Source organism: Xenopus tropicalis, chromosome 1 (assembly GCF_000004195.4).
Source record: "Xenopus tropicalis strain Nigerian chromosome 1, UCB_Xtro_10.0, whole genome shotgun sequence".
Taxonomy (NCBI): domain Eukaryota; kingdom Metazoa; phylum Chordata; class Amphibia; order Anura; family Pipidae; genus Xenopus; species Xenopus tropicalis.
Window position 1 is genome coordinate 83628587 of NC_030677.2, and position 20452 is coordinate 83649038.

The 20452-nt window shown below is 38.7% G+C and overlaps 1 protein-coding gene across 1 annotated transcript in view; it reads left to right on the top strand.

Moving 5' to 3' along the window:
- Positions 1–1118: 1118 nt before the first annotated feature.
- prag1 (PEAK1 related, kinase-activating pseudokinase 1) overlaps positions 1119–20452 on the top strand; it is a 28235-nt gene continuing 8901 nt past the window's right edge. The window contains exons 1-4 of the mRNA XM_002936454.5: positions 1119–1358; positions 8770–9156; positions 11772–13393; positions 19894–20060. Coding sequence (XP_002936500.1) covers positions 8824–9156; positions 11772–13393; positions 19894–20060 — 2122 coding nt within the window. The 5' untranslated portion in view covers positions 1119–1358; positions 8770–8823. The remainder of the gene's footprint in view (positions 1359–8769; positions 9157–11771; positions 13394–19893; positions 20061–20452) is intronic.

The following is a 20452-nucleotide window of genomic DNA, read 5'->3' on the forward strand; positions in this document are numbered from 1 at the left end:
ATTCACATATGGGTTGGGTTAGCATAAGAGTGCCACAGGATTAGCAAGTTATGCTTTACAGTCAATAATTCCATACAGTAGAGTGGGTCAACAAGCTAAGGTTTTATTAATGGCCCTTGGCACTGTACTGAAGTTCCTCATAGAGAAGCACAAAGTGATACAAATCTAGTGTTTTAACTGTGTATTTATGCAATTTAATAAAGTCTATAATTAATAATATCGTAAATGGCCCAGGCACCTGTGCTGTATTATTAAGAATTGTCGTATTCACCAATATCTGGAAAACGTTGTATCTGCACCATTGTGTCACAAAATAATAGAGCTCCAGATATGGAGAATAGGTCCTAAGTATACATAAGCCCATACCCCCCACAGACCAACTAAATAGTGATATATGGCATTTTACAGCAGCCCCTCTAGCAATCTTTAGATTGCCAGTTTAGGGTTGCAGATTTGATATCATAAGATTGTTTGCCATAAATCAACAGGCCTTGACTGGCAATCTGTGAATTCTGGCAAATGCCATACATGGCCACTATTTATTGGACCCATGCTGTTCCTGTGTACCTGAAATGCCTGGGCTGTTTGAACCCCAGTCCATACCTGCTGTTCACTTTTACATTTACAGGGAATGTCAGTTTGGATCATGCAGCATGAGACAAATCTAATGGGAATGTGCGCAAAATTCTCAAGAGTCCGAGAATGGCTTCAACATAATAAACGTTACACCATTGGCATTTGTCCGCACTACTGCCGATTACTTTTGATACCGATATTTAGCTGGCCAGAACAAAGGGCTTTTTAAATACTCAGCCCAAAAGTAACTTTGCAATACGCGTCCTCCATACTCACGCCATATTAAATCTATTCAGCCTTATTAAAGTAAGACTGCAGACACGGCGCGCTACTAAAGAATAATTTGCTTAGGACACCAGAAATGGTCGTCATTATTTTCTGATTTAAACCAGGGTAACGCTGGAAGAACATAAACGGTTAACAGAATCTGAGACGCAGTTGTAACTTTTTTAATGGAGCGACTGATTGTGCAGGACGTTCCATAGGCGGGAACGCACACCAGCACAGCTCTTATCTATTTGGCTAGAGAAAGCGACTGCCCCGCCCCCTCCGCGGTTCCACCTAGACCCCACCCCCCAGTTCCACCTCTGCCCCTGGCGACTCTCTCCCTATGTCAGAGCTCATTCTCCCACTCTAGCTGCTGTTTTCATGCTGGGCTGGGAGTGTATATCCCGGGAAGTGTGTATTGCACTGTCTGCTCTATTCCGAGTTTAACGCGGTCTTTGGATTACAGCAAGTGGATCTGAAGTAAAGGCAGTGTGAGCCCATCTGTAGAGCATCAGGTAACATGACTTTATTGGCTGACCGATACCAGGCACAGAGATACAGTGAACAGAGTAGCCTGTGTATGTACGTTGAACTTTTGTTTTCCGGTAATAACTCGAATTCTATAGGAACTTGTCCAGGCAAAATCTTATATTCACTTTACCCTAACGTTTGGCAGGAACCCAGCCCCTTGCCCCAGGCTGCTGAATCCTGAGTGAGGGAAGGGTAATGTTCCAGAGTTTGTTGGGATTAGTGCTACGTGCCAGGGTGGCAGGAGGTGGGCTGTTTAAGACCTACATTTTGTGTTTATGAAGTTTGCACAGTAAGTTCCTTTTTTTAATGTTTCATTGTCAGATCTTATCAAGATAAAACAGTGTCTTTAGTGGGAAGTTCCAATCTGCAACGGTCTGTCTTTATTGAACTTACTTTGTGACCCCATGTGGATTTGCAGTGCATTGCAGCAGGTCCCATATCAGGATGTTTCTGTGTGGGACTTGCCTGGACCATGATACTGTATGAGGTCCCTAAATGTCTGTATAGTGCTTGGATTTTGATACTGTATGGCAGGAGTCCCCAACCTTACTTACTCGTGAGACACAGTCAAATGTAAAAAAACTTTGAGGGCAACACAAGCATCTTAAAAGTTCATGGAGGTGCCAAATAAGGGCTTAGATTGGCTATTAGGTAGCCTCTATGCATACTATCAGCTTACAGGAGGCTTTATTTGGTAGTAAATCTTGTTTTTATTCAACCAAAACTTGCCCCCAAGTCAGGAATTCAAAAATAATAACCTGGTTTGGGGGCACTGAGAGCAACATCCAAGGGGTTGGTGAGCAACATGTCGCCCCAAAGCCACTGGTTGGGGATCACTGCTGTATGGGGGTTCTAAACTCTCCCTTCAGGGATGTTTCTGAATTGGTCTTGCCTAGACATTGATACTGCATGGCATCCCTAAACTACTTACAGATATTTTTGTATGTCGCTTACCTGGTCTCTGATATTGCATGGGATTCCTAAAATCCACCTTCAGGAATGTTCCTGTGTAAGACTTGCCTGGACCTTGATACTGAATGGGATCCCTAAACTTTAAGTAGGGTTGCCACCTTTTCTGGGAAAAAAATTGCCAGCCTTTCTTTATTTTTAAATTTATTTCCTTTTGATAACATTGGCATCCAGTATCATTTTTACCTGCTGTCACTGTCTCTGCAAGGGGTTAGAGAAACTTGGCCTTTGGAGAGACGTAAAAAAATTTAAAAAAAAGTTGTGGAGTAGGGAGACAGATGCTCCCCTGAAATAGAAAGATGCTAGAAGTTGTAGTATAACGAAAACTTTCGTTTAGGCATCCTTGGCTGTGGTTTGTAAATGTAACCCTGGTGTTTTGTGTGAAAAATGTAAAGGTGGGCATACAACCTACAATTACGATCTTTCCCACGACCATTGGTTGTAGGAAAGATTATTCATCCACTCTACTAACGTTAAGAGCTGAATCATCAGACAAAGGAATTCTTGACTCCATCTGACGATTCAGAATTAACGTTATGATGTTTGGGCACATCCAAAGGCACCCGATCATTATTTTCAGTCCAGCCCCGTTGACAAGACAACCAATATCCAAGGCTTTTACTGATATCGGTCACCACCATGCACACACCAATTATCACAAAAGTTTGTTTCGTACGATAATATCGGTGCGTGTATGGTCACCTTTACACACTGTTTCACAGAGTGCTTAAACTGACTAATCAGTTGTTCTGTGTGAACACAAGACTTTTCAAACACCAGTTGGTGAGATAAGGAATCCACTGGCCAGACGGTCTGAGTTTAAGGTTGAATAAATTAAAACTGTGCAGTACTTTGTACCTTCCAATAACACTGCACTTTGTCCTATGCTCTTTGCAAAACTGAGTCACTGGAAGCGTAGATTTGTGCAGTTTATTGCAATACAATCCATCCCATACCTAAATCCTATTTATCCTGTTTTGAAATTTCACATATCCTATAACATTTAAGAGTTGATACAAATAACATGTAAAACTAACTATAGTTTAACAGTTAAAAATAAGTCATTAATATTAGATGCAAAGGTCAACATCACTGTATACCCTTCTTCTATCATTAAACAATTATATAAATCACAACTGTTTCATCAAGTGGTTTAATAATTAACTGTACATTTCTTACAATTCTTATTTAACATTCTTCAATAGAATGTTTTGTTTTTCAGTTGAGAAACTTCCAAAGTAGCTGTTTTGGATCAGCTGGTGATAAGGCATTCCAGTGGCCATTGCACTGGGAGCAACCCCCCCCCCCCCATACTTTAAAAAACAAAGACAGAAGTTGAGTCCTGTAATGAAAGGAATGTGAGCAGCATTGAATGGGGATAGAACTGCAGGAATGTTCTATGTTGTCAGTATCTGAATCCTTAGTTAAAAAAAAAAAATGTCTGCTATGAGTACAGAGTTACTCATCCACCAAAATGTTATTTCTCTAAAAAATCTCTTCATGTGTAAACTAAGAAGGCGAACTGACACCAAGTCATGTAGTGACATAATTCTAACAGTTATGTTTTGTGTGTTTCTTATGGATTTATAATTGGAAAATATTTCATACATAAATTGTTATTGCTTTAAAATACAGAAAACACTGTAACAACCTGCTAAACACATTCTTATAAGTAATTACTTTTTGGGTTTTTTTCAGTTTCATCAGTAGTGTCTGTTGTGTTGTATGACTTTTTGTATGTATTGTGTATTGTAAGAAATCCAATAACAACATTCTTACTTTAAAATATAAAGCAATAGGTCACTAGACTTGTGTCATTATACAGTCATTGAAACTCCTTGATGGCTTCATAAATATCCATTTATATTACAATGGGTGGTCCATATAAACAGAAAGAATGCAAGTTTGCTCCTGATTCATCCAAGCTTTGTTCTGTTAAATGGCCCAGAATCCTATTTTGTAGATTGGTGGTGCTGGTAGATAAAGTGGATTCTTAAGGTGGCCACACACGGGGCGATCTGACGATGTTTCGTGCGACCTTCTGCCGATTCAGCCCTGACGGCAGATTTTGGTCAGGCGCCTTCTATGGCGCCCGATCAAAATTTTCTAACCTGGCCGATCGACCTGGCGAGTCGACTGATTTCAGCAGCTTCCTGCGATATCAGTCGACTCGCCGACATGCCATACATGCACCGAATATCGTACGAAACGAGGTTATATTATCGGTGCGTGTATGGCCAGCTTTAGGCAGATAAGGGAAGGAAATTCAGTTGCAGCAACCTACCTTTCTTTCTGTTTACTTCCAGGAAAGTTCTAAATGTTTCATTAGTAATAATTGTAGGCCAGACTGTACAGGAAATGTGTAAATCAAGCTATAACTTTACAAACTCTGGCTGAACCCTTAATGTGGCCATACATGTGTAGATTTTTAAAAGATCTTTTCATTATTGTACAACTAAGCTTATATTGAAACGATCATTTAAAAGCACGATTTGTACATCAATGAAAATGACTATTTCAAGCGATATTGTCTAGTTCAGGGGGCTCAAACTCAATTTACCTGGGGGCCGCAGGAGGCAAAGTCAGGATGAGGCTGGGCCGCATAAAGGATTTCACAAAAAATTGGCTTTCAAGGGATAATGCAAGGCACGGCGGGCGGGAGCTGCTGATTGCGAAAAAGACGTTATGCCGTCATAACAGTTATTATGGGAAGACGTTCTGCTAAGGAGCTAATTGTGCACACAGAACGTCTTCCCATAATAACTGTTATGATGGCATAACGTCATTTCCGCAATCAGTAGCTCCCGCCCGCCGTGCCTTGCATTATGCCTTGAATCGCAATCAAAATCGCGATCCATTCATTGCTTTTGAGAAGGCGTTGGTGCGGGCCACAAAATACTGTACCGAGGGCCGCAAATGGCCCGCGGGCCGCGAGTTTGAGACCCCTGGTCTAGTTGAAGCTAGGAAAACTGTAGGTAGCTGCCTGCTTGGCCCTGCAAACAATGGATACATTTCATTGTTAATGGCTACAATTTTCAAACTTCTTCTCTTCCCTGTCAACATGCAAGTGTCAGAAGTCACCAGCAAGGGTTGTCTCTTTATCACTTTTAAACCAAACACCCATAAAGTGCACATGCTATATAGCAGAATGGGAGTCACTTTAGACACATGGCTGTTTATAGACAGCTTAAGTCTGAGACGCAAGTATTTTAAAGGTGTTTTCTTTAAGGGATTAGGTGGCAACTCTAAGTTTGGCACACTCCACAAATACACTTTGTAGACAGATATTCTAGGCTTTACATTACTAGACTTCATATTATACCAGCTGTCTTTGGACAAATGCTTTCGTGAAAGCAGGTAGTTTCTGTCAGATATATGTTATTGCTCTGCAGACAGCCGGAGCCCAGTGGTCTAACAGCAGCTATTAAAGGCAGTCGGCTCTCAGCAATACCTTTTACAGCAAGCTATTCAGAGAAACAATAAGTATATTGCTTGACAGCACATTTTTGGTGAAATGGGATAGTACGGACCCACATTGTGCTGTGGGAAAGTTTCAGGGTGTGAAGCATTCCTGCTGCTGATAAGATAATCTTTGCCTCATATTTGGTACTGAACAGAAGGCTTTTCATTTTACCTGTTTTAACCTGTAGAGTGCCAGAGGGGTAGAGGACTTACTGTTACATTTTCCCTTCTACTCCGACACCAAGGCCATCCTGGAGCCTAATTTATGTATGCTTGGGCTGCCCAGTCTGTGGCTCATCAGATATTGTTGAGTCACATCTCTGGCACCAACAAACTTTTGTGAAACAATTGAAGAGCTTCTTTGCCATATACCTCATAACTCATGATGAGCAAATTTCCATGTTTTCCTCTTTTTTTTTTTTTTTTTTTTCTTATTATAAAAAAGAGTTGCATATGTTGGTCATTAGGAATAAATGGGTATAACCGCAAACAACTTTTTATTTAGTTACGTTTTAACTGTAAGTAATCTAGAGCCCTATTCGCTGATTGTAATACAAAGCCAACTTTCATGTAAAGCCAGTATTGAAGCCGGCAGAGAGAAGTGATAGAAGTGCTGGTATGGTAGGAGTTCAGCAATTTTCAGTCAAACTGAAAATGATTTATTGCTAATTAATGGTTTTATGATAACATGGCTGTACCATTCTAAACAGTTTATTAGAACTCAAAAATGGCCTACACGTCACATAAGTAACAGTGGTGTAATTCTCTCAACGCATGCAGATAACGCAGGCCGAGAATCAGAACCTATGCCTGCGTTTTCCACAGTGTGTTTGCGTGTATATACATTTATAAATATAAATGTATAAATGTGATGAGACTACTTTCCAGTTGATTGCAGACTGGTCAATCTGTTTGACAGTAGATAAGTAACCTATTGTATTATTAATTTCATAAATATTTACCTAATATCTCCTTTAAGCATTTTAGAATATTGGGCACATTTTAATATCGGTAGTGGCAAGAATTATTTTTTTATTGTGTTTTTTAAACTTGTTTTTCATCGTGTGTTTTAAACTTGGCCATAAGCAGTTGATTTAGATGTTCTACTTTTGACACGTGATTGTGGGGGATTGTGCAGCTGTGGAAATAAAAAGCACACTTTTGATATGGTAAATGTTCAAGGTGTTTGTTCTAATTGCCATTATGCTGAGAAAGGAAATGTACCATTTGGGAGAAAGGCTATAAATGCAGTGCAGGAAAACATACATTTTCACTGGAATTGAGTCTCTTAACTACAGAGAAGAGATTACAGAAAAAAGTATACATTTCAAGTTATTTCCAGATTAATTAGTACGTGTTTCTATGGGTGTACAGTGTTGGAGGCACAGTGTAGCTTATGAGGTATATCACCTCATCTCTAATGGCCACAGAGTTGTCGTATTTCTTGGAAAATGCCTACATATCATGGCTTTCCATTCTCCTTCAAGTGTCCAGTTCCAGCAAGCAGAAATTGAACCTGAATGATTCCTACAATTACATAATGTGACCAGCATTGTTGTGAATAAAAACAAGTAGCAATACATTAGCATAGAAAAAGACAACAGTTTTCATAACAAAGAGGGGTAACAACTCAAGTGATTTACAGTTCTGATAGAAGTGTCAGATTCTGACTAAAGTTGGCCATACACAGCCAGACCCACTTGTTTAGTGAAATTGCCAAATGATCAGATTGGGCCCGATTTGGCCACCCACTTGCTTGGGCTGCTCTGATTGTTGGCTCTAGGGCAAATGGATTATACATCGGGGCCTATGCATATATGTCAGGAGAGCACCACATCAACATTTCAATGCAATCCTTGTCTGACTGGATTTTCAAAACTGCCCGGTAGATATCTGGCCAATATTCAGTCTGTTGGGGCAGAATTCAATAGGAGTTGCCAGTGGAAAGCCCTTCGCATTGATTTGTTTCCCAAATTTTTAAACCTGCATTTTATCAATATTTGATGAAAGATCACTAGATGTACAATCTTTTTGGTGCGCACTAAACTTACAATAATTTGATGGGTTTTTTGGATTGCACTGCAATTGGTCGTTAAAGGGGTAGTTCACCTTAAAATGAACTTATATGATGTAGGCATTGCTATTCTGAGACAATTTGCAATTGGTTTTCATTTTTTATTTTTTTCAGTTATTTAGCTTTTTGTTTATCAGCTCTCTAATTGGGAACTTCAGAAGCTATCTGGTTGCTAGGGTCTTGTTTACCTTAGCAACCAGGCAGCAGTGTGAATAAAAGACTGAAATATGAATAGAAACGGAACTAAATAAAAAGATAAGGAATAAATGTAACAATAAAAATAAGATTGTAGCCTTAAAGAGCAAAGGTTTTTTGGCTGCAGGGGTCAGTGAATGCTGGAAAGATGTAGACAACAAAGGCAAATAATTCAGTAGCTATAAAAAATAAATAATCAACACCAGTAGCAGAGAAAAATCGCTACATGTATGGCCATCAACAAGAAATGTATTAGGTGATAAGTAAATCAGTGGTATGCTTCTTAATGTGTTGACCAACCTGGTCTGAGACAACATACTAGCTGAACTGCTTTGGGCCCACTCTATGATGAAAATCCTATGTTGCGTAGATAATCTTTGCAAAGACAGACACAAAGCAGTCTGTCAGGTTTGGTAATTTATACTTACACCTATCTATTCATATTTATTTCTAGGAAGAGACCATTGTTTATACCTGAGTATTTTAAAATACATTTACTGTGTGAATTTCAACTGAAACTCATAGAAGGTCCAGGATGTGTATTCTTACCAATAGCAGTTTTTAGGGCAAGTTCACACACCTAATTTTCAACTCAACTGAATCTAATAATAGGCATTCCTCCTTAAGCATTGTTTAATGTTTTTGTGTATTGGCATGTTACTGGTAACTGGATTCTTCTTCTCTTTTTTTCCTAGGGCAATTCTGCACGTAGTAGTGCAAAAAATGAGAGCGCATTCTCTCGGCCTAGAATGCACACAGCCATCACATTAAACAGCCAGGGTGTGAAAATGTCTGTGTGCAGCGAATTTGTGGAACACATTTGGAAACCTGGATCCTGCAAGAACTGCTTTCACCCACGAAGTGACCACAGACAGTTACAACCACTCTCTGATGGGAAAAACGGAAACCTACCAGCATTGCATAGCCTTAATGGGATTAAACTTAAACCTGACATCAGTCAGGATGAAGATACTGTAATAGCGTCTTTGTATACCAAACCCACGATTGCTGTGAAACCAACCATGCTTACCTCAGATAATGAGATGTGGACAGAGATTAACAGCACCGAGACCCTAACTCAGGTAAAGTTATGGCCTGGTTTGTTGTAGAATGCTATCCACTAGGAATTCATTATGTTACTATACCTCATCTTGAACATAGCTTAATAACAGAAACCTTGGGTCATTACCATACATAGTGTTTTGACCACCATGTTTTCTTTTTTCTATCACGATGGGCCATTAAAGTTGCCTTAAAGGAGAAGGAAAGTGTAAGTGACTTGGTGCGCCATCTTAATCTAAGGCACCCCTAAGTTATTGTAATATTTATCTGAAACCCCAGGCTAGTGCTTCCGTTAGCAGAAAACTTCACTGACCTGGGGTTGTTCTGTGCGAGCACCATGGAGCAATCCTTCTCCTGCTACTTCTTTCTTTGCATTTGTGCGCATGCGCAGTAGATTGAAAAGGCGAACTTTAACAAAAAAGCCATCTTTTTCACTCTACTGCACTGGCCCTGGGGGGGTAGAAGAAAGAAGAAGCAAAAGAAGAGGATCAGTCTGTGGTGCTTGCTGAGAAGAACCCTGGGCCTGTGAAGTTTTTTGCTAATAGGAAGCACCAGACTGGGGTAACAGGTAAGTAATTTACACGTTCCTTCTCCTTTATTACAGTGAATTAATTGTGAAAAAGCTAACACAGTAATTCTTGCTTATATATGAACATGTTCTGGTTAGAGTAGGCCCTAATGGTGGGGGGAATGTAAAACTAGAGTAAGAAAGATCAATAGAGCAAAACTTGTTTCATTATAAATTGATGGATTCTGGGACTTTAAGTTCCTCTGCTATCCATTTTGGGTGGAGCACTGATTCTTTTGAAAGCAGAGAGACTCCAAGTCTCAGAATCCATTATTTCACGATGGAACAAGGTGAGGGAAGACTTACATAACAACTGTTAGCCTAAGGGAAGCGGGTTAGTGTTCCCTGTGAACAGAGGCAGACTACCAAGATTTCCTTTTCAATCTGTGGAAAAAAATGTTTCTGTTTTTGCACCTTTTCTTCAAAAGCACAACTAGATGATATATATAATATATCCCTTTAAACTGTTGCTTGTGGTTATTGTTTATTCTGAAGTTTGGGAACAATGCACAATTTTTTGCCTTAATAATGCCAAATACAATCTGTGGAATTATTGATCCTTTAAAAAACATTCTTTTTAGCACTGTTCTTTGGCAACATTTTGGAAACAGTTTGTCTCCCAGTGCTGATATAAGAAATTGCAAGCATTTGCAATACTGTGCTCTTCAAGGGTAATGTTACTGTTACCTGCAAGTATATTTTTACAATTGGGACTGCACTGATTTGCCATTAAATGACAAAATGGAAGTTGTCTTTTTTTCCTTTAGGCTGTAAAAGGGATGTTGAGTAAAGGTCAGATGTGGAACTAAATCCTGTTTTCTACAATCATTTGCTCAAAGGCAAGCTGAAATGGAAAAGTAAACTGAAACAACAATTAAAATTTTCTTTCCTCTTGCAACACAATAATTGCTTGAAAAAAGAAAACATAAGGAACAGTTAAAGCCCAGATGGATTTTACTTAATAGCAGAGATTAACCTCCGTTCTGTCTTGATACCTGATAACTCAACTTACTTTCATTTATTCCTCATCCCTTTGCTAGAGGCTCGTGATTGTGCAGGAGGGGAACTCACGTTGAAAGTGACATTCTGTACATATCCACTTGGTAAATTGATTATTGCAGGGAGGGCAAATAAAAGGAAGGACTATGCTTTATGCTGCCTGCAGTGTAGTGGTGGCTAATGGAATATGAACCGTCTTGACCAACACTATTCATAGACATAATATGGTCATGGCCAAAATATCCTGGGGCCAAACAATCAAATTATATTGGCGGCAATGGGGCAGTCGGTTCGGGGACCGCATCAACGAGTCGATGCGGTCCCCGATCCGACTGAATTTTCTAACCTGGCCGATCGATATCTGGCCAATTTTAGGCCAGATATTGGTCGGGCAGGCCCCTCTTTTCTGCCTCTACACGGGCCGATAAGCTGCCGAATCAGTCCAAGGGACCGATATCGGCAGCTACTATCGGGGACCTTCTCTTGGTATAATCAGATATCATAATAAAAATGCAATAAAATATAGCTGTGATAAAATATGTATCTAAATGATCAAAGGTACAAGCAGGCAGAACACTTTTAGGTGCACACAAACTTACATTAGACACAAAAAAAAAAAGCCCATGTTAGGACCCTAAAGTATAAATTCTCATTCCTCTTTGCATTCTGTCTATGTGCATTAATTAGCAGAACTAAGGAATTTACTATTATTACCCACACATGTACTGATCCAGCTGTGGAGTGTGCTATCATTATAAAGATTTCATAATCATTATCAAACAGCAATTTTGATTTACTTAAATATAGAGATTGTGTTGTAATTTTTATTTCCTAAATGCCTAACTATACATTTTGCTTTGGATACAGCAAATGAAAGCATTTTTCATGCTTGTTCTGACAAGCATTGCATAGTTTTTAAGTTGCTTAGATATGTTTTGAATTCTTGAACTGCTTGTAAAGGAAGTTTTTTTTTATACAATGAGGTACAGTATTTTAAAATCAATATTTTATCTATGAGAGTTAGTGTTTCCATTAATTACATATATATATTTGATCTTACTGCTACAGGTTAGTTGGAAGATGTCTCAGACAAGCAATTCTCTTCTGAAATCTGGGGATATTTCTAAGTCAATCCTTGATAATTTCAACAAGCCCTTCAATCAGAAGTTCAGCGCTTTCAATGACAATACTCCCAGCTATGTTTTTAATGGACTAAAGAGCCCTGACAGAAAGATGGGGATAAATGCTGTGAATAACCTAACCTATGTGAGCCACTTTAGTGGTCAGTCTGATAAAGCAACCTTTATTAAGGAGAAATTGCCCATTACCTTTGAACAAACTACTAATGGAAACCTAGTTAATGGAGACATAAAGAAATTAAGCTGCATTCAGGAAGAATCTACGTTACTTTCTTTAAAAAGCAGTAGTGGTTGCTCCTCTGGAACTCTATCCTCTACAGACAGGAACACTCCACCTGGAACTTTACTTACAAGAGGCACTTCAGTACCTCAGGGAACCGGTAAATCTGGAATGGGACTGTGTAATTTGGATAACCCAACACCTATAAAGCCTGCTAGAAAATTTCAAGATAAAAACTGCTTAAAAAGCTTAGAGCTGGGATCTAGTAAGAACCTGAATTGCAGCAGTCCTAAAGTTACACTTCATTCTGAGTCAGATGCCCTGACAAACAATTTGTCATATACCTTTACAAAGGACAACCCTCTTGGATCACCTCCATACAAAGATTCCCAGATTTCTGAGTTTCACTTATCTAAGGATTGCAGGAAGAATCTAGTAAAACACTCCCAGCGGCTCACACACCCAGAGGAACATCTACAGTTCCAAGCTGAGGGAACTAACAGAGAGCCCATTTATGCAGAGAGCACAAAAAGGAAAGGAGTTTTAGGTAGGTTGGAGATCAAGCCACAATCTCAAAGGAATTCAGAAAAAAATGTTATACATCAAGACAGTCCTGTTGGTGAAGAGAAGCAAGAGATTACTACAACACAAGTTGCTGCCAAAATTACAGTGATGGCAGCTCATACAGAAGAAGATAATAGAACAATATTTTTGAGCAGTCCAGATTCAGCAGTGGGGGTTCAGTGGACATGTAGTAGTCCATTATCCTCTTCAGAAAATGCAAATATGTCACCATTTGTCTGGGGAGAGAGAATCCAAGGAAGGCAAGAAATAAAAGCTGTTGAGGTAAATAAAAGGTATCTTGGTCCTTTATCTCCTAAAAGCCAAGGAAATAGCATTACTGCTGTGTCCTCCATGCTCGTAAAACCAGAGGAGTGCGCTAGTTTGAAACTCTCATCACCAACCCACACTGCTGGAATTTTACATTTGTCTTCTCAAAAAAAGGAATCACTTGAGGTAAATGACAGGTGTCTGCAATCTACAGAGCGAAGGCACAGGTACTATCAGGCACAATGGAGCAGGCAGTGTAAAATTGATGAGGAAGAGGAGGAGGAAGTGTCAGTCTCCCAACCTTCAAGGATAAATGTGGTCAGCAATGGACAACTAACAAAGTCAAGTTTTAATTATGAGGAAAAATCCAGTGTGGAAGAGCAAAGAATAAGGAAAGGAATGAGTAAATCTGCTTCTTGTCCTGTAGAACTGTCTAAAGCAAACCATGAACAAGATGATGCCAGTCAGCCCCCCCCTCCTCCACCTAAGAAACAGACACGGTATGTATGAGATTATTTTTCATTTAAGTAGCGTTTTTTTCTGCTATTTAGGAAAGATCGCTTGTCCACTCCACTAATAGAGATATGCAGGTAGAAACAATAGAATTCTACTTCTATCTGACGATTCAGCATTAACATACAGCTGATGTTCAGGCTCCTTTGGGCTAACAATGATGGTAACTGGATAATGTTTTAAAGGAATACTGTCATGGGAACACATGTTTTTTTCTCATAACTTATCAGTTAATAGAGCTTCTCTAGCAGAATCCTGCATTGAAATCTGTTTTTCAAAAATGCAAACAGATTTTTTTTTATATTGAATTTTAAAATTTCACATGGGGCTAGTTATATTCTTCATTTCTCAGGATGTCACAGCAAAGAGACCTGTGCTCTGGCAAACTTCAGTCACACTTTACCAATATAACAACACATTTGTTGGTTCAAGAATGACATTTTAAATGGCAAAGTGAATTATTTGCTATGTAAACAGTAATTTAGAATGAAAAAGTACACCTCTTTAACAAATAAACTGTCTGAAAGTGATTAGAACCAAAAGCAGGAAACTTTTTTTCTTAGTTAGATCCCCAAAATTTACTGCTAGTTGATCCACAAGATGTGACTCCCACAAGCAGATGACAAGAGACAGAATAGGCAGACTAATAATATGAAGGCAAGCTGATTTCTTTTGATAGGTCTATCTATAATAGTATAGTATATACTAATATAGTGTTTTTTTCACACAGTAAGTAGTGGTTTTCACTCAGTACTATACAGTCACTGTGCTAGTGATCTGTCGATAGGCGCAGTTTTGTTTGGCCAGATAGATGACACAGAATTTGCCTTTCATCACTAAATTTACATTGTATTTGTAGGATGTTGGGTATTAATTGTAGTACTGTAGATCAGCTGTAGTAGATCCCTTATCCAGAAACCTATCATCCATAAAAGCTCCAAATTATGTCTGTTATAAACACTTGATCCTAACTAAAGGTCCCCATACACGGGCCGATTCTAGCTGCCAATAACTGTTCCTTAGACCGATTTGGCAGCTAATCGGTCCGTGTATGGGCACTACCGACGGGCCTTCCCGACCGATATCGTGCCTGAAATAGGGTAGATATCGATCAGGCAGGTTAAAAAATCTAGTCGGATCGGAGACTGCATCGGCTCATTGATGCAGTCCCCGGACCGACTTTGCCTATACCCGTCGTTATAATTTGATCGTTTTGGCCCCAATATAGCCCACCCGTAGGTTGGGGATATCGGGAGAAGATCCGCTCGCTTGGCGACATCACCAAGAGAGCGGATCTGGAGGTGTATGGGCTGCATAAATCCATATTTGTGGTGAAACAATCCTATTTGGTTTATTTAATATTTAAGTGATTTTAGTAGACTTAAGGTATGGAGATCCAGATTATGGAAAGATCCCATATCCGGTAAAACCTAGGCCCCAAGAATTCTGGATAATAGTTGCTCTATACCTGTAATTAATACACAATATAACATACTCAGCATCCAGCAGGGCAATATAATGGCTTTATATTGCACTCAGAATATGCATTAAGTAAATTATAGTACTGCCATATAACATGCTACTACACATTAGTTTTAATAACATTATTATTATTTGCTAATTGTTATTTACCAATTTATCTTATGTGGTTCCCATTCTCAAAAATCAGTGCTTGTTATTACAGGATTTTTTTTACAGGGTAGTATTTAGATGCAGAATCACATATCCAAAATAATGACAGGGCCTCGGACGGTAGACAGCGCACTTTAACAAACAATTTACATGTCTTTGATTTATAAAATCACATAATTTTGATTTACTGTACATAACATGGTTGGAACCCTATATTGTTAAAAAATAAAAATTATAAAAAAAAGAATCACATATCCACCAAAAACTGACTTCCATGTTACTTTTCACCAAACCATTTTCTCTGCTATCTCAGTAATGCTAAGTGATATGCAAAGGTCATTTCACTTTAATGGTCTGTGACTCTTCCCTGATAGCATTTATCATCACCCTTTCCTGTAAAATTTTCACAGCATTCCTTGCAGACACTCAGGGCTGGCAATTCAAGTTGTTCACCATTGACAAGTGTGTGACTTGATGGGCCCTGTCACTGACCTGTGTCATAAGATGAATGGGATAATTGACTCTTAACACACAAAAGGTTGTCTGTTACTAGATTAGGGCAAAGCAGAGGGAATCCGAGGAAAATCAGTTTTATTACCAGCAATTCAATTTGTATGGAATACCCCATAGGTTAAAGCTCACCTACTGGATAATAGCCAGGGCAGTTGCTGGTTGTTGTGTTGTTATACAGTCGGTTATATCTATTCCACAGTTTTTACAGTATATTTTAGTTCATATTGATGGTATATATTTCCTTATGATAGTAACACAATGTTAATCTTGACAGTCTTTTCAGGGAAATCTTTTGGAATCAGCATGCTATGAAATCAGAGGCAGCTGATTTCCATTAAAGATTGGTGCAAGTGTTCTCTTTTGATATTTACACCAATGCTAACTTCTGCTTTAAGGTGGCTTTAAGTTATATTTTAGTAGGAATGCTTCTCTGCAGTGAGCTTTTTTCCTCTTGTTTCTGGCCCTTCAAGAAGTGTGATATTTTCCCAGCACCATGACCAAATGATTGTCAAATACTTGACTTGTTTCTGGTGTAGATTTTAGACTTTTTTTGTATGAGCATTGACCTCAAAGCCTTAAATGGTATTTCAAGAATGCCTTATGTTCTTCAATCTAGCTGCTTTTGTGGATTCTCCCTTAGAGTCTTTGGCACCTATTCCCTCAGCCTTCATGAACAAATCCTAGGAAAGGGTCTATCCACATTTCATTCTATAGCTGCATTTCTTACTGCAGTAGCACAATTTCAGGGAGATTAGCCGCCCGCAGTAGCGAAGATTTAGAGCCCTGTGCCACTGCTTTTTAAATGTCTATAATATCTATTCAGCAGTGAATCTCACATAGTATCATCTAGGCCAAAAAGCCTGGCTACACATTAATGAATAGATGAGAAAAGAGCACTCGTACAAACACATCTCTGTGCTAGCTAGTTCACCTGCAATTTTGTGCATTCCACAGCAGAAAATGTAAATATTGCGAGAGGCAGAGAGAGGTTAATGATTGTTAATGTTCCAAGAAGAACAAACGCACACCACTACAATGTCTTCTTTCAGAAACTGTCTTGATAATTATGCCAGCACTTGGTTGCTTTTCCACATATTTTTGTAGAGATTTTAGCTTTTATCTTTCTTGTTTTGTGCCTGTTCCAAGTCTAATCACCCAGAAATATGTGCATGGTTAGCCAAGCAGAGCTTTGGTTTAGTGAATGACTTTCTTAAAGGGTTTGCTCTGTCTTTTTTCTTTGTCTGTTTCTCACCACACTTTCTGTGTTCATGTTCTTGAAAAATATAATTTCCTGGTGCTAATTAAGGATAAGCGCCGGTGTGGCCCACTTCAATGTGAAACTGCTGTGTGCCCTCACATTAACTAAAAAAATATCCTGCCTTTCCCGCTATAATTTCTTTACATCAGCCAATGGGCTGGATGTGGCCCTTCAAAGGATTTTTATGGCCCCCAGTCTACCCAAAGGCTTCATAGACTTCACTGTATGACACCATCATTTTAATTTAATCCAGCCCTTGAACATGCTATTTGAGAAGTAATCAGGTCATTATATTGTATGTACTAAGTTGGAAGCACTTATCATTTTCAATGTAAAGAATGGGTTAGCACCTATCCCCTACGTGCTCTAAACCCCAATAGAGAGTCTAAAGGCTTGTGTAAAGAGGTCTTCAAAGAGTATGACAATACTGGGCAGAAGGTTACAAATCTACCGATATGTACCCACATACTTTGATGGTGATGATCCATAATTAGTGACTGTCACATAGAATTCCATGCAAAAGTAAATTCCTGATTTGAGGTATGTTTAGCACAATCCCTATTCATTAAACTCCTGGTGATCAAGGGGGCATATTGCCCCTTTAAAAGGACAGTATACCCCCATCTTTTAGACATTAGCTTATTCATTTGAGCTTAAAGGAATACTGTCATGGAAAAATGTTTTTTTCAAAACACATCAGTTAGAATCCCGTATTGAAATTTCTGTTTTAAAATTTCAAACATATTTTTTTTTTTAGATTTACCTTTAAAATTTCACATGGGGCTAGCCATATTCTTAATTTCCCAGGGTGCCACAGCCATGTGAGGTAGATCAGAATAGCACCCAATATTGAAAAAAAAGTCTGGCTTGGTTCATTTGAATGGGAGCAGATCTAATGTGTAGCACTGGCTTCTCAGGCACAATGCACTGAGATGGCTGCCTACACACCAATATTTCTGCTAATAAAAATACATTTGTTGTTTAAAGAACATTTGCTAAGTAAACAGTGTAATTTAGAAGTACACCATAAAAATCATGGTAGAATCCCTTAAAGCAGAAAATTTGCATATAAAATATCTAAACGGCAGAAAGATAATACATTTTTTTTACTTGATTCGCAGATTGAAGAAAACCATGATAATCTGAGAAAGTATTTTCACAACATCTCTTAAGTTAACTAAGGTGTAATGCAACCCCTCCCTAACTTTGTTTCTTTGTGAAGTCAGCAGGTAATGCGCAGATGCTCTGTATACAAAGGGACTCAAGTCCCAGAATCCATAACTGCACAGGGGTTGCATTAACATTGTATGCTTAAGGGCTGGGGGACTTATGCCTGCAGAGACAAACAATCATGGTTATTATTAATGCATATTTAAAAAAAGGTACAATGCTGTACAATAAATAGGTGCATACACTGAACATACAGATTTACATACAAAGCAACCAATAACGTATACAAGAAGATTAATGAGATTGCAATCTTGTCCGTCAAAACATCTTAAGGGAAAAAACAATAACAACGGTAAAATTCAAGTACAGGTATCGGATCCCTTATCCGGAAACCCGTTATCCAGAAAGCTCCGAATTACGGAAAGCCCGTCTCCCATAGACTCCATTTTAATCAAATAATTCAGAATTTTAAAACTGATTTCCTTTTTCTCTGTAATAATAAAACAGTACCTTGTAATTGATCCCAACTAAGATATAATCAATCCTTATTGGATGCAAAACACCCTATTGGGTTTACTTAATGTTTTATTGATTTTTTAGCAGACTTAAGGTATGGAGATCCAAATTACGGAAAGACCCCTTATCCGGAATACCCTTGGTCCCGAGCATTCTGGATAATGGGTCCTATACCTGTATAGTGTAAATAGTTATTAAATACTAATGTATGTGAATGCGAACATATGTAAATATAAAATATTCTTCCCTAAGACTACTCGTTTTAAGTACCTTGGGAGGTACGTTATTGGTCTGAAATGTCATCCATCCAACTCCTATGAACTCACATTGAGCATCAGCAGACTAATTTCACTGTATCCCCATCTGGGTTATTTTTTTAGGTATTAGAAAACTGCCTTGCCTTGCAAAAAGAAAACTGATGGGAATGCATCTATCTAGAACTGCAACTCTTTATTTCCTGTTCTTGCCTCTTGTGTGGGAGGGATTTCAATGAAATGTGTCAGACAGTTAAATGTTAATAGAAAATAGTAGAAAGCTTGCTTGCCTTTTTAGTATGGTAATGTTTGAACAATGTGTTTCTCTTGGGAGTATCCTTTTGTTACTTGTCAAGAATGAACCTTCCACTGCATGTTTTTTGTTTTTTACATTTCATTGCTATTCAGTTTAGTGTCCCTTTAAAGCAACAAATCTGATGTGTAATTTCTCCTGTTTGCCAAGAAGGATATTGTAACTACTTGGAAGTCTAATGATGAGAGCTTGGGTGTGGGAGTTTTCATGCCTCAGCAAAATGGAAAACTGTACACATTTTATAGGAACGCTGAGTAAAACCGGTTTCTCTACATCCTGATTCAACCGTTACAGGTTAGGAAACAGGAAGCCCTTGGTTGCCCATCCTGCTTGACAGAGGGATGTGTGTCATATCCAGAGGATGAAATTAGTGTTATAAGACTTTACCGATAACAACTGAGCATCCTTCACACTAAAAAATCAGCCAGGAGCTTCCTATTGCATCCTGTATAATACTTTCCCACCCCGCTTATAAAATAGAAAAATACAAATGCCCAAGTATTCAGAAGGCACTGTAACTATAGTAAATAATCTTAATAATGTGAGGGCCGCAAAATCTGCAGCTCCTACCTTGTTTCCAGATTTTTCCTGTAGAATAGTACTGTTAACCCCTTTTAGTAAGATCTGTTGTAACATTAAGGTTGGTTGTTATTTACATATGGTCCTTTATAAAGTATTTTCTGCTCCCAGCCATAGTTATAGTAATTTTTGTCCCCGTTGCTTTTCAAAGATTTGCTTGGAGATCATGCAAAAATACTTCAACATAAAGGTTTATCTTGATTTAAAAGACATTTTGTATCAACTGCTAACAATTTTTTTCTCTTTTTAAAGGCATCCTCAACAGATGAAGAAGAGTAGCACTGAACTGGAAGTGGCAAGCCTTGGCTCAGTGGAGAGTCTGGGAGAGTCATTTAAGGCCACAAATGTTTCAAATGTGAACGTCAGTTTCAGCACTGGCTCCGTAGACAGCCTTGATTCCAGGACATGCAGCGAAGAAGGTAATTTATCTTCTACACAGGCAAAGAACAAACAGTCTGCCTTACATTTTTTAGTCATTTGGATATAGATTGCATTAATGTGCAATAAGTGAATGTAGACATGTAGAACAGCTTTTGCCAGAGGGTCTTAAACCCTGTTCTAGGTGAGCAGGCTGGAGACATATATTATTAAAGGACATGTAAACCCCACACACAAAAATGTAATTAGCGAACAGCCTCACTGGCTGCCACACTGGTTGTCCAGAGGTTAATAGTAAGGCTGAAACATCCCCTAAATCACTTAGATTTCCTTCTCCTCCTGTAACCCACTTGCCCCCCTCGGGAATTTGCTTTAATTCCTGGCTTGCCAGACATGCTCAGTTGTTCTAAACTCAGATTGCTAAACACACCCT